The 11,917-nt window shown below is 36.2% G+C and overlaps 1 protein-coding gene across 1 annotated transcript; it reads right to left on the reverse strand.

Moving 5' to 3' along the window:
• Window positions 1–6,452: 6,452 nt before the first annotated feature.
• On the reverse strand, window positions 6,453–8,221 carry LOC108343738 (2-oxoglutarate-dependent dioxygenase DAO). Its single transcript, XM_017582085.2, has 3 exons — window positions 7,776–8,221; window positions 7,223–7,538; window positions 6,453–6,971 (listed from the first exon to the last, which is right to left on the reverse strand). The coding sequence occupies exons 1-3, from the start codon at window positions 8,111–8,113 to the stop codon at window positions 6,726–6,728; spliced, it is 900 nt and encodes a 299-aa protein (XP_017437574.1). The 5' UTR covers window positions 8,114–8,221; the 3' UTR covers window positions 6,453–6,725.
• Window positions 8,222–11,917: the final 3,696 nt, after the last annotated feature.

The raw sequence follows: 11,917 nt of genomic DNA on the forward strand, positions 1-11,917 counted from the left end.
TAAAACAAAAAGTATCTTCATAGATTTTAAATTGTTATTTTAAAGTATGATAGTTTCTTTATATACAATGTAGAATTGTTCCATAGTTTCATTAATGCACATATCTTTCGATTTTAATTTCTTACTAACTGAGTTAACATCAAATAAAATGTCATACCAAATATTTGTGCCTAAAAAAAGTTCAAAGTTTTATAGCTCATAAGTTGTTAAACAATTAGTTTCACACGTACAATACGACTCTCCTAACGTGTTTGTGACAATCATTTAAGAGTTAATCTATGTATATGGTCTTGTAAAATTTTCTACCTTTTTGTAGGAGAAGAAAATGAAGTATATATATATATATATATATATATATGTTGTAAAACACAAAAAAAAATTATATACTTCTTCTAGTTATAATATAAAAAGTATTTTTTTTAATTGTAAATGATGACATTTTTAGGGTTTTGGAAGCATAGACCATCTCACTTTCTAGTACCATTCTCCAATTTTCATCTTTAGCCATCCTCCATTACCTCCAAAGGCAGCATCAAATCTTGTCAATGTATGCCTTCTCTAAGCCAAAGTTGTCGTAGGTGATTGGAGATAGAGTTATCGTCAGTGTGTCACATTATTGTCATTGTGGGGTTATTAGGGACATCGTTGCAGGGAGTAACTCCTCTTTAATATTCTATGTTTAGGTTTGAAGAACCTCCAATCATGACCACACATTATTTTCTTTCATCGGCGCCACCTTGGAGACGTTGCCATTAACGACACATGACCTCCTTTCTATTCTTTAGTTATTTTCTCTCAAGCACTCAAAAGGGAGTTGAGACTTGATTCTTTTCTCTTGAACACCGGAAAAGGGCGAGATACAGATTTCAATTTGTTTTCTGTTACTACCATGGACGGATAACCGACCGGAATACCCAGCACGCCTGGATAATCGACCGGAATACCGTCTTAACAATCAGGCGGTCGGTCTTGACCGCTTCCGCGGTCGGCCTCAACATAGCTGCCGCGGTCGGTCTTGACAGCTTCCGCGGTCGGCCTCAACACAGCTTCCGCGGTCGGTCTCGACAGCTTCCGCGCAAAAACTGTAAGTGGTGGGGACCCGACAAATTTAATGCGCCAGCCATTATTAAACCCCAATCATTATCTTCACAGTGGACTGAGCATAATTAGAGAATATTCTTTACAAAAATCAGATAAATAAGGGTAAACGGCGAAGGTATGAGATCTGATTCGGATTGAATGAAAACTGATAAGAACCCATTCTAACTTGAGCGTCGGAGTGTTTATTGCAGCTCCACCCCCCCCCCCCCCATTGCACCAGATACCGGCAGCAGGAAGAGAAGCAGGCAGAGGCGAAGGAAGGAGCACAGAACACAGGAGAAGAGTGTTTCAGGATGGAAGCAGCTCGAATCTTCCCCGGTCCGATTCTGCAGAAACATTTTTATGTTACTACCATGGACGGATAACCGACCGGAATACCCAGCACGCCTGGATAACCGACCAGAATACCGTCTTAACAATCAGGCGGTCGGTCTTGACCGCTTCCGCGGTCGGCCTCAACATAGCTGCCGCGGTCGGTCTTGACAGCTTCCGCGGTCGGCCTCAACACAGCTTCCGCGGTCGGTCTCGACAGCTTCCGCGGTCGGTCTCGACAGCTTCCGCGCAAAAACTGTAAGTGGTGGGGACCCGACAAATTCAATGCGCCAGCCATTATTAAACCCCAATCATTATCTTCACAGTGGACTGAGCATAATTAGAGAATATTCTTTACAAAAATCAGATAAATAAGGGTAAACGGCGAAGGTATGAGATCTGATTCGGATTGAATGAAAACTGATAAGAACCCATTCTAACTTGAGCGTCGGAGTGTTTATTGCAGGTCCACCCCCCCATTGCACCAGATACCGGCAGCAGGAAGAGAAGCAGGCAGAGGCGAAGGAAGGAGCACAGAACACAGGAGAAGAGTGTTTCAGGATGGAAGCGGCTGGAATCTTCCCCGGTCCGATTCTGCAGAAACATTTTTATGTTACTACCATGGACGGATAACCGACCGGAATACCCAGCACGCCTGGATAACCGACCAGAATACCGTCTTAACAATCAGGCGGTCGGTCTTGACCGCTTCCGCGGTCGGCCTCAACATAGCTGCCGCGGTCGGTCTTGACAGCTTCCGCGGTCGGCCTCAACACAGCTTCTGCGGTCGGTCTCGACAGCTTCCGCACAAAAACTGTAAGTGGTGGGGACCCGAAAAATTCGATGCGCCAGCCATTATTAAACCCCAATCATTATCTTCACAGTGGACTGGGCATAATTAGAGAATATTCTTTACAAAAATCAGATAAATAAGGGTAAACGGCGAAGGTATGAGATCTGATTCTGATTGAATGAAAACTGATAAGAACCCATTCTGACTTGAGCGTCGGAGTGTTTATTGCAGGTCCACCCCCCATTGCACCAGATACCGGCAGCAGGAAGAGAAGCAGGCAAAGGCGAAGGAAGGAGCACAGAACACAGGAGAAGAGTGTTTCAGGATGGAAGCGGCTGGAATCTTCCCCGGTCCGATTCCGCAGAAACATTTTGGCGCCGTCTGTGGGGAGGAATGGCATCCCCATGAAACCACGTAAAACCAGACACGTGCTCAGTCTCAACATGGTTGCACTAAGAATAAAAAGTTCAATAATAAATTTGATGTCTTTTGTTTTGAGAATTTCCAGGAATATTCAGATATTGGACATTGAACTTGAGTCTACAGCTGTAAGGGGACGTCAGGCTCCCCTTTGGATAAATAATTTCATCAAAAAAGCCTCATGAAAAAGAGAGATCCAGAAACAGAGAGACGAAACACTAACACTGGCGGTACCTCCGATATATTCATTGGCAGTAGTTCATGGCTGGATGAAGGCGTTTAAATTTAGAGCTGCATCAACCGGGCTACTATTCTCACAATTTGAAGATATAAAAATCTGAAGTGCTGGAGATATTGAAATTCTCCAGGAACCTGCTTACAGCAGTTTCGGCAGGGACCGTGAAGGAGGCTACTTCGCAGGCCAGGGGGAAAGTTCGCGGAAGGGTGTCTCAACATATTCTCGGCCGGTCGGCCTCAACGGATTCTTGGCCGCTCGGCCTCAATTTCTTCTCGGCCGCTCGGCCTCAATTTCTTCTCGGCCGCTCGGACTCAATCCGCTCGGATTCAACCCGCTCGGCCTCAATTTGTTCTCGTCCGCTCGGCCTCAACATTCTCGGCCGCTCGGACTCAACGTACACCAAGCCGTTCGGCCTCAGCATGACCTTGGCCGCTCGGCCTCAATTTGTTCTCGTCCGCTCGGCCTCAACATTCTCGGCCGCTCGGACTCAACGTACACCAAGCCGTTCGGCCTCAGCATGACCTTGGCCGCTCGGCCTCAATTTGTTCTCGTCCGCTCGGCCTCAACATATTCTCGGACGATCGGACTCAGTGTATTCTCGGCCGTTCGGCCTCAGCATTGGCCGCCCGGCCTCATAATTTTCTCTTCCGCTCGGCTTAGCTTGATCTCGGCCGTTCGGCCTCAACGGGAACTCGGCCGTTCGGCCTGGTATCTCCTTTAACATCTTCCCAGTAATTATACAATATTTTGCAGGTCTCAAGACAATAGGCCACTAAGGCAGTGGCATAAACACATTCAACTGAAGACCGACGGTAAATCCCGCTTGAATAAGAGGTAAATTCCTCTATAAATATTTGAAGACCGACGGTAAATCCCGCTCGGATCAGAGGTAAACTCCTCTATAAATATTTGAAGACCGACGGTAAATCCCACTCGGATAAGAGGTAAACTCCTCTATAAATATTTGAAGACCGACGGTAAATCCCGCTCGGATAAGAGGTAAACTCCTCTATAAATATTTGAAGACCGACGGTAAATCCCGCTCGGATAAGAGGTAAACTCTATAAATATTTGAAGACCGACGGCAATCCCACTCGGATAAGAGGTAAACTCCTCTATAAATATTTGAAGACCGACGGTAAATCCCGCTCGGATAAGAGAAACTCTAAATATATGAAGACCGAACGGCAATCTCGCTCGGGCAACGGATTCTTGGCCGCTCGGCCTCAACATATTATTGGCCGCTCGGCCTCAACATTTTATTGGCCGCTCGGCCTCAACATTTTATTGGCCGCTCGGCCTCAACATATTATTGGCCGCTCGGCCTCAACCTATTATCGGCCCGCTCGGCCTCAGCGTGAATAAACTCAGGTAAAAAATACTACCGATTGATATAACATTACAAACCCAACGCAATATCATAATCTTGCTAGGGCTTGGGGGGCTTATGTTACTACCATGGACGGATAACCGACCGGAATACCCAGCACGCCTGGATAACCAACCGGAATACCGTCTTAACAATCAGGCGGTCGGTCTTGACCGCTTCCGCGATCGGCCTCAACATAGCTGCCGCGGTCGGTCTTGACAGCTTCCGCGGTCGGCCTCAACACAGCTTCCGCGGTCGGTCTCGACAGCTTCCGCGGTCGGTCTCGACAGCTTCCGCGCAAAAACTGTAAGTGGTGGGGACCCGACAAATTCGATGCGCCAGCCATTATTAAACCCCAATCATTATCTTCACAGTGGACTGAGCATAATTAGAGAATATTCTTTACAAAAATCATATAAATAAGGGTAAACGGCGAAGGTATGAGATCTGATTCTGATTGAATGAAAACTAATAAGAACCCATTCTGACTTGAGCGTCGGAGTGTTTATTGCAGGTCTACCCCCCATTGCACCAGATACCGGCAGCAGGAAGAGAAGCAGGCAGAGGCGAAGGAAGGAGCACAGAACACAGGAGAAGAGTGTTTCAGGATGGAAGCGGCTGGAATCTTCCCCGGTCCGATTCCGCAGAAACATTTTCCTTTGTACATTATTATTTTAGTACATAATTTTTTTAACCTCTAAAAATTGGAAAGCATGTGTGCAAACAACAATAAGAAACAGCTATAGTTATTAACGGTAGTCACTATGAGAGTTGTGACTAATATAAAAAGTAAAAAGTAATAACTTTTTATATTACTTAAATATATACTTATTATTGAACCTAATAATACTTTTTTTAATTGAGATGAAAAATCATTTCTAAAGAAAAAATTGACAAAATATGAAGTGTTATTTGAAAATATTTTATAATGAATTTATTTGGTTTAATATCTATTTTGGTCCCTCGATTTGTAGGATTTATTCAAAATTATCATCCTTTTTTTCAAAAGTTCACTAACATCCTACTTTTCGTAAAAACGGTGCACGTTAGTCCTTTTTGCTTACGGCGTTAGAAAGATTAACGGCATAGTTTCTTACCTGGCGAAACCTGAATTAGCTGTATAGTTTATTATTACGTGGCATTCTCGGTTTTTCCCTCTTTCCGCTTCTCTCTCCTCCCTTCGCCGCTGCACACCGTCTCCCTCCTCTTCGCCAAACCCTAACACCACCCCTCCATCCTCTACGCCAAATGCAAACCCTCCTATGACATCGACACCTTCTTTTTCGACAACGTCAACCCATTAGAAGACATTGACTTCAACCCACCGGAACCCCCGGAGGGATTTGTCGCCCCTCCCTGCACTGTATTTCTAAACTGTTTGTTTGTTTTGAGTGCGGGAAGGGCGGGAAGATGGGGCACGACACAGTAGCGGAGAGAGCGGAGGCGTATGGGATGACAACGATCTTGATTTACGGCAACAGTGAAACACTGAGATTGGAAGATAGTGAGGTTTTTTATCCCCGTAAAACAAAATTGAATATAAACATAAATAAAAGTACGTTAAATTATTTCTGAAGCAATGTGCAATTAGGAATTAGAGTTTGGGAAGAGGGGAAAAGGGGATTAGGGTTTGGCGCGCGATTATGGATTTCAGAGCGGAGAAGAAGGATTCAGAGAACAACCGCGCCAATAATCTTGAAAACGCTCATCAAACATTAGATTCTTCTTCTCAGTTAACGTCGACACTTGATTCAAGCAGCAAAGAAGCCGTAAAACAACAATCTCATGAACTCAAAGCTGGTCTTCATCCTCTGAAGGTTTTTCTCCCTCACTTTGATTTTTTTGTTTCTTGGCAACTGAATTCCAGTATGATTGGTTAATGATGAAGATGAAGAAGTGTGATAAAGCTTTTGAGTGGAAAGAGGACTGCCACGTGGCATTCTCTTATTGGCTGAACTTGCCAACTAATTGGACAGGTCATCTAATTTTGGCCACCAGAGCAACTTTGCCGTTAGTTTTTTAACGCCATAAGCAAAAAGGATCCACTTAAACTATTTTTGCGCAAAGTAGGATGTCAATGATCTTTAAAAAAAAGAATGACAACTTTGAACAGACCGTACAAATTGAGAAACCAAAATAAGTATTAAACCAATTTATTTCAATGAATATCAATCATAACATTATTGATCAGAACATTATTTCATGGTATGGCCTACATATTTATATATGTAGACTTTAATAACATTTAACAAGTTCAATAGTAACGCAACTACAACAAAAACACAATGAAATAAAAGTACAACAAAATCACAATGACATTGAGATGTGCAAACTTTTGCGGATATATATCTTAAAAATTGCACAACTGATCGAAATAAAAAGACACAAAAACTAAAAGGATTTTCAAAACGCATGGAACATTGGTGTTATTTCCAACTTTACTTTTCATTGTAAAGTCCTGTTGTTTGATGTGTTTGCGTGCACAAAAACCACTAAGCAATGCGATATTGATCAAGAACTTCAGCATTTCTTTTTCCTGTGACGATTCTGAACTCCCTTAAATCTTCATACTTAAATGGTCGATAACGTGGACCACCGTTAAGTTCCGCCAACTTTGGATGAGCTTCAACAATACCATCCCTTGCTGCTAACATAAATACACCAAACGAATAACGAGTACATGTTTCCTTGCAGATTACACGATGCCTGGCATTCCAAAATTTTTCATTGCTCCAAACCTGTCAGAAAAACGTATATTTTTATTAGAAAATATCTTTTTAACAACTTTTTTACAACAACCTATGTGGTAGCTTGTAATTGGTCCGTTTTAAATACGCAGATCAATAAAAAATAGTGACATATAGTCTGTTATCAAAAAATGTTGTTAAAATATTATGTTCCATTTCTATTTTCAAGATTATGCATATAGTACACAAACATTAATGTAATTCAACAGAAACAAAATATAAACTTGTTAATCTATGCTCACATGTCCAACATCTCCAACAATGCAGAGGAAGGACCCTGATTTGGGAGTCACTTTTTTTAATAAGCCAGAATCATCCAACAGCTCAAGACCAGTAACAGTTTCATCGTCTTGAAGTAGAGTGATAAATCCTGTATCTGAGTGCAACATTATTCCCATTTCACCTACATTTTCAGGGCTGAAATTGTATTTAATAGTTCTTAAAAGGAAAGGCCAGTCCTTGAAATCAACATCCACTATACCCAAACACTTGGCCATCTTTTGTGCTATAGTTGATGCCAAGTCATGAATTGCTTTCCCATACGTCTTTACTATTTTCCTGTCATAACAGATCCACATTATTTAAATTCAAATAATGTAAATCTCATCAGAGGCAAAAAATATCTGTTACAATGTGGTCAGAGATTTGAAGCTCCAAAGTTTTGCGTTTACATTATACGTAGTAAATGTGAGTTGAAGCTTTTGCAATGGCTGGTATGGATTACATGGAGAATAACAATCAGTTAATTAGTTTGATAAATGAGGTGAGATAAAGAGAGAGGTTGAAGAAAGGAACCTGTAATGGGGTGGTAAATCCACCTGAGAAAAGAAATCTTCAAGTGCCTGTGGTGATTTATGATAGTCATATATTCCCATGGCCTCATATAGAGGACTTGATGGAAACGGTGGAATATAACCACTATCAGGAATTATCGATTTGTTGCGCATTTTTATCTCTAAAGGAAGATCATGCCAGAATTTCACAGCTGATTTCATCTCTTTCATGAGTGTGTCTGGAATAGGGTGGTTTATCACCCTGAAAATACCACATTTCTCACATGCTTCTCTTAGCTTCTTCCATTCCTCTCCCTCTGAAAGCTTCTGAAAATCCACCACAGGAACATTAGCCTCCATCTCTTGCTCTTTCACTTTCTTCTTCTTCTTGATCTTTGCCTTCGATATCACTCTCAGTTTTTCAGAGCGGAGGAATTAGTTAACTCACTAATATATACTGACGAACGAGCCTTGCCTCGGTAAAAGTATGTTCTTAATGTTAAGGCTTTGTAAATTTCAAGACATATATTGCACCCTAATGTAAATTTAATAATTCACTTAAATTTAAATTTTTAAAAAATAATATGATGATTAGGAATGGTAATAGTTGAGTCGGTACGAATCATATTCATCTGTTATCTAATATGTAATAGAAAAATTTCATTCCTTACATGTTATTTGATAGATATTCATTTAATTTTTTTTAAAACTGTAGACATTTATCAATATTTAAAAAAACATATTTTGTAAATTTTTAAAATATAATCTAAATTAAATTAAAAAATATAAAATATAATATAAATTAAATTAAATATAAATTAAAATTTAATTTTAATTAAATTTAACTTAAAAAATATAAATTAATTTTAATTAAATTAAATTAAATAAAATATAAACTAAATTTTAATTTTAATTTTTTATAAATAATAAATAATGATAAATACAGATGCTATAATATTGACTTAATTATAAATTAAAATTTAATTTTAATAAAATTTAACTTAAAAATATAAATGAATTTTAATTTTAATTATATTTTATCTAATAAATATAAATTAAATTTTAATTTTAATTTTTTATAAATAACAAAGTGATAGATAAAGATAGTATAATACTCATGTCTAATTTAATTATAAATTAATATTAAAGTATTCATTATTATTCATGAATAATAAATATTCATAAATACTAATTATATATTGAAAAATTTATTTATGAATAATCACAAAAATAAATAAATAATTATATATATATATATATATTTATATATATTTGTCTTGGTTGTAATAATAGATACAGATTCAGCTGTGAGTTAGGATTGCAAGTTATAAGTGTAGTAGACGGTGTCTTTGGAAAGAATCGACATAATAAAGTAAGTTAGATATTGTGGCCCTACTTGTATCTGTTGCACAGTGTGCTGATTGGGTTTTTCTTTGTAAATGATTCCGACAAAACCTGTTATGAATGAAAAGTACTATATTGTTCAATAGCGCATTTCTTTTTTTCAAAAACATTATTTTTCTATGTACCAAACTTTTTTTAAGAGAATTACATGCAGCGATTTTACATTATCTTATCCTAATTTTATTTAAAAATTATTTTTTGAATTTTTTTTAATGTAAAATTGTTTATTAAATTCTTATAATTAATTTTATGAAATATTTTTTTTCAATTTTTATTAAAATGTTGTTGATCCTATATAAATTTTATTATCTTTAGTTTTGAAAAACTTCTTTCAGCTAAAACAACTATATATTGAAGAATAGTTAACATTATTTTAATAAGTTATATATGTATTAGGAAAAAAGTATATTCTTTTTTTATAAATGCAAATTAATTTATCATTTTCCAATTCTATAATTTCTTTTAAGATATTTAATTCAGAAATAACTCCAAGCCATTAAAATCCAATAAATTATAATGTTTCAAAAAAATTTCAAGGTTTAACATTGTTCTTTCAAAATATACAACCAGTGACTTTAATTTTTTTAATACAAAATAAAACAAAAATTATCTTCGTAGGTTTTAAATTGTTCAAATCTACTTTAAAGCATGATAATTGCTTTATATATAATGTATAATAACTAATCAATTCTAAATCATTCTTGAAGAGATTTTACAATTTTATTCTCAACATTTTTATCAAATTGTTTCTTTTTATGACTAATACGTTTTTCACCAAACTTAGACTCTATGTCCATTTCAAAAGCAATTTCCTTGGTAGAAATGAATGCACTTTTAAATTCATTTTCTCTATACTTTTCAAAAAACGAAAGAAGAAATTTTAATTGTTCCATAGCTTTATTAATGCATATATCTTTTGATTGTAATTTCTTACTTACTGAGTTAATAGCAAATAAAACGTCACACCAAATATTCATGTCTAACAAATGTTAAAAGTTATATAGTTCATAAGTTGTTAAATAATTAGTTTCACTTTTTATTTTAGAATCAACACTAGCTTTAACTAATTCAAATAAAGCATCTTTTATTTGTGAAGTTTGAATCTTACAACTTTCACACTTAGAATACGACTTCCCCAACGTGTTTGTGACAATGATTTAAGAGTTAATCTATGTATATGGAGTTGTTAAATTTTCTACCTTTTTGTAGAATGGGAAAATAAAGTATTTATATGTTGTAAAACATAAAAAAAAGATATATCTTCAAGAGAAGAATTATTCATATCTAAAGCACTAAGTTTAAACTATGACAACCACACAAAGTATAAAATGATCTAGGATTAATATCAAGATTTTTTTTGCATAACCTGATGTTTTCCTTTCATATTAGATCATCATATCCTTGTCCTCTAAGGTTGTTCATACCAAATCTAGCATTTTTCTAATTAATCTATAATGGCATAAAAAAGACATCCACTTGTATCATTTACATTTTAAAAAATCTAAAAAATACTCATTAACTTTTATTGGAGTTGATAAAATATCCACACATTTTGATGCAAACGACATTTTCTTTATATGACATATCTTGAGTACAATCAAGCATGCTTGAATAATATTTTGCATTCCTATTTTTTTATAATTTTTTATTTTGATTTCACCTGCTAACAATCTTATTTATTAATTAATGTGAATCTCATTTCCATATAAGGATTGATTTAGGACTCTTAAAGTTAGAACCTTGTAGAAAATCTAGAAAATAGGTAAGAAGGTTGACATTATTTTGTTTAAGACACAAAACGTCTAAATGCTACATATGTTAAGATAAGATCGTCTAAGCAAATATAGTTTTGAAGTATAACAAAATGTTTAAAGGAAATAGTGTCTAAACACGTGAATCGTCAAGGATACTAAATGCAAACACTAAACATTATATATCTAAAATGTCCTAAATGCCAAGTTACTCAAATAGATCGAGTTTAAAAGATAGTACACATATAATGCTTAAACGACTAGGATTACCTAACTCTTTATTACATGTACGTTGTAATACTCTTTTGTCTATTGTGTTATGTTCTCTTTTTCTATGTAGATCATATTAGTACTCTACATTTATTCAAAAGCTGCATCACAATCAAAAGAACATTTAGATACATGAAGAAATTCTAAGAATGTTTCTTTTTTTTTCTGCCTCTCTCTTCCGTACACAACAAAATTGCTTATATAAGACGTGACATAGCTTCTGACCTATTACAAAAACTCTGAGTAATAGATCTTTTTTCAAAATAGCCTACATAAAGACCACTACATGACGAGAATAAATAAGAAGAATTATGTGTGCATACTCTATTGCTGTTATTCTCTCTAAAAGTTTACAGCATCTAACGATTGTTCTTTGAGAAAGAAAAAATTCTTCACAAGTTTTCATAATTTCCTTGTATTGATTTCAAATCCTTTCTACGAAAGTTACATATTTTGTTCTTGTAATCTATAAAACCTTTATTATTTTCTTTTAGAATTGAAATAAAATACTTGTAAGTTTAAGTCACTAGAGTTCAATTGTCTAGTCAGTTAGACTAGTTCATACCATGAGTAGTTATACTAGTTCTAACTAGTTAGGTTAGTTGTATACCAGGAGTGATTAAACTTATTGTAATCTTTTGTGATTAATGGAACCCTTTAAGAGTGTATAAAGGAGAACTGGACGTACCTCAATTTGGAGCAAATCAATATTAAAATAAGCGTGTCTCATTGCTTTTGC

The sequence above is a fragment of the Vigna angularis genome, chromosome 8 (assembly GCF_016808095.1).
Source record: "Vigna angularis cultivar LongXiaoDou No.4 chromosome 8, ASM1680809v1, whole genome shotgun sequence".
In the NCBI taxonomy this organism is placed as follows: Eukaryota; Viridiplantae; Streptophyta; class Magnoliopsida; order Fabales; family Fabaceae; genus Vigna; species Vigna angularis.

What these genes read in the sequence shown, in the direction of transcription:
- LOC108343738 (XM_017582085.2), bottom strand. Translation starts at nt 8,113, where the DNA reads ATGGAGGCTAATGTTCCTGTGGTGGATTTTCAGAAGCTTTCAGAGGGA. An exon ending in GATTTACCACCCCATTACAG is followed by an intron (nt 7,539 to 7,775) that starts GTTCCTTTCTTC and finishes CTGTTATGACAG; the next exon opens with GAAAATAGTAAAGACGTATG. An exon ending in TTGTTGGAGATGTTGGACAT is followed by an intron (nt 6,972 to 7,222) that starts GTGAGCATAGAT and finishes TTTTTCTGACAG; the next exon opens with GTTTGGAGCAATGAAAAATT.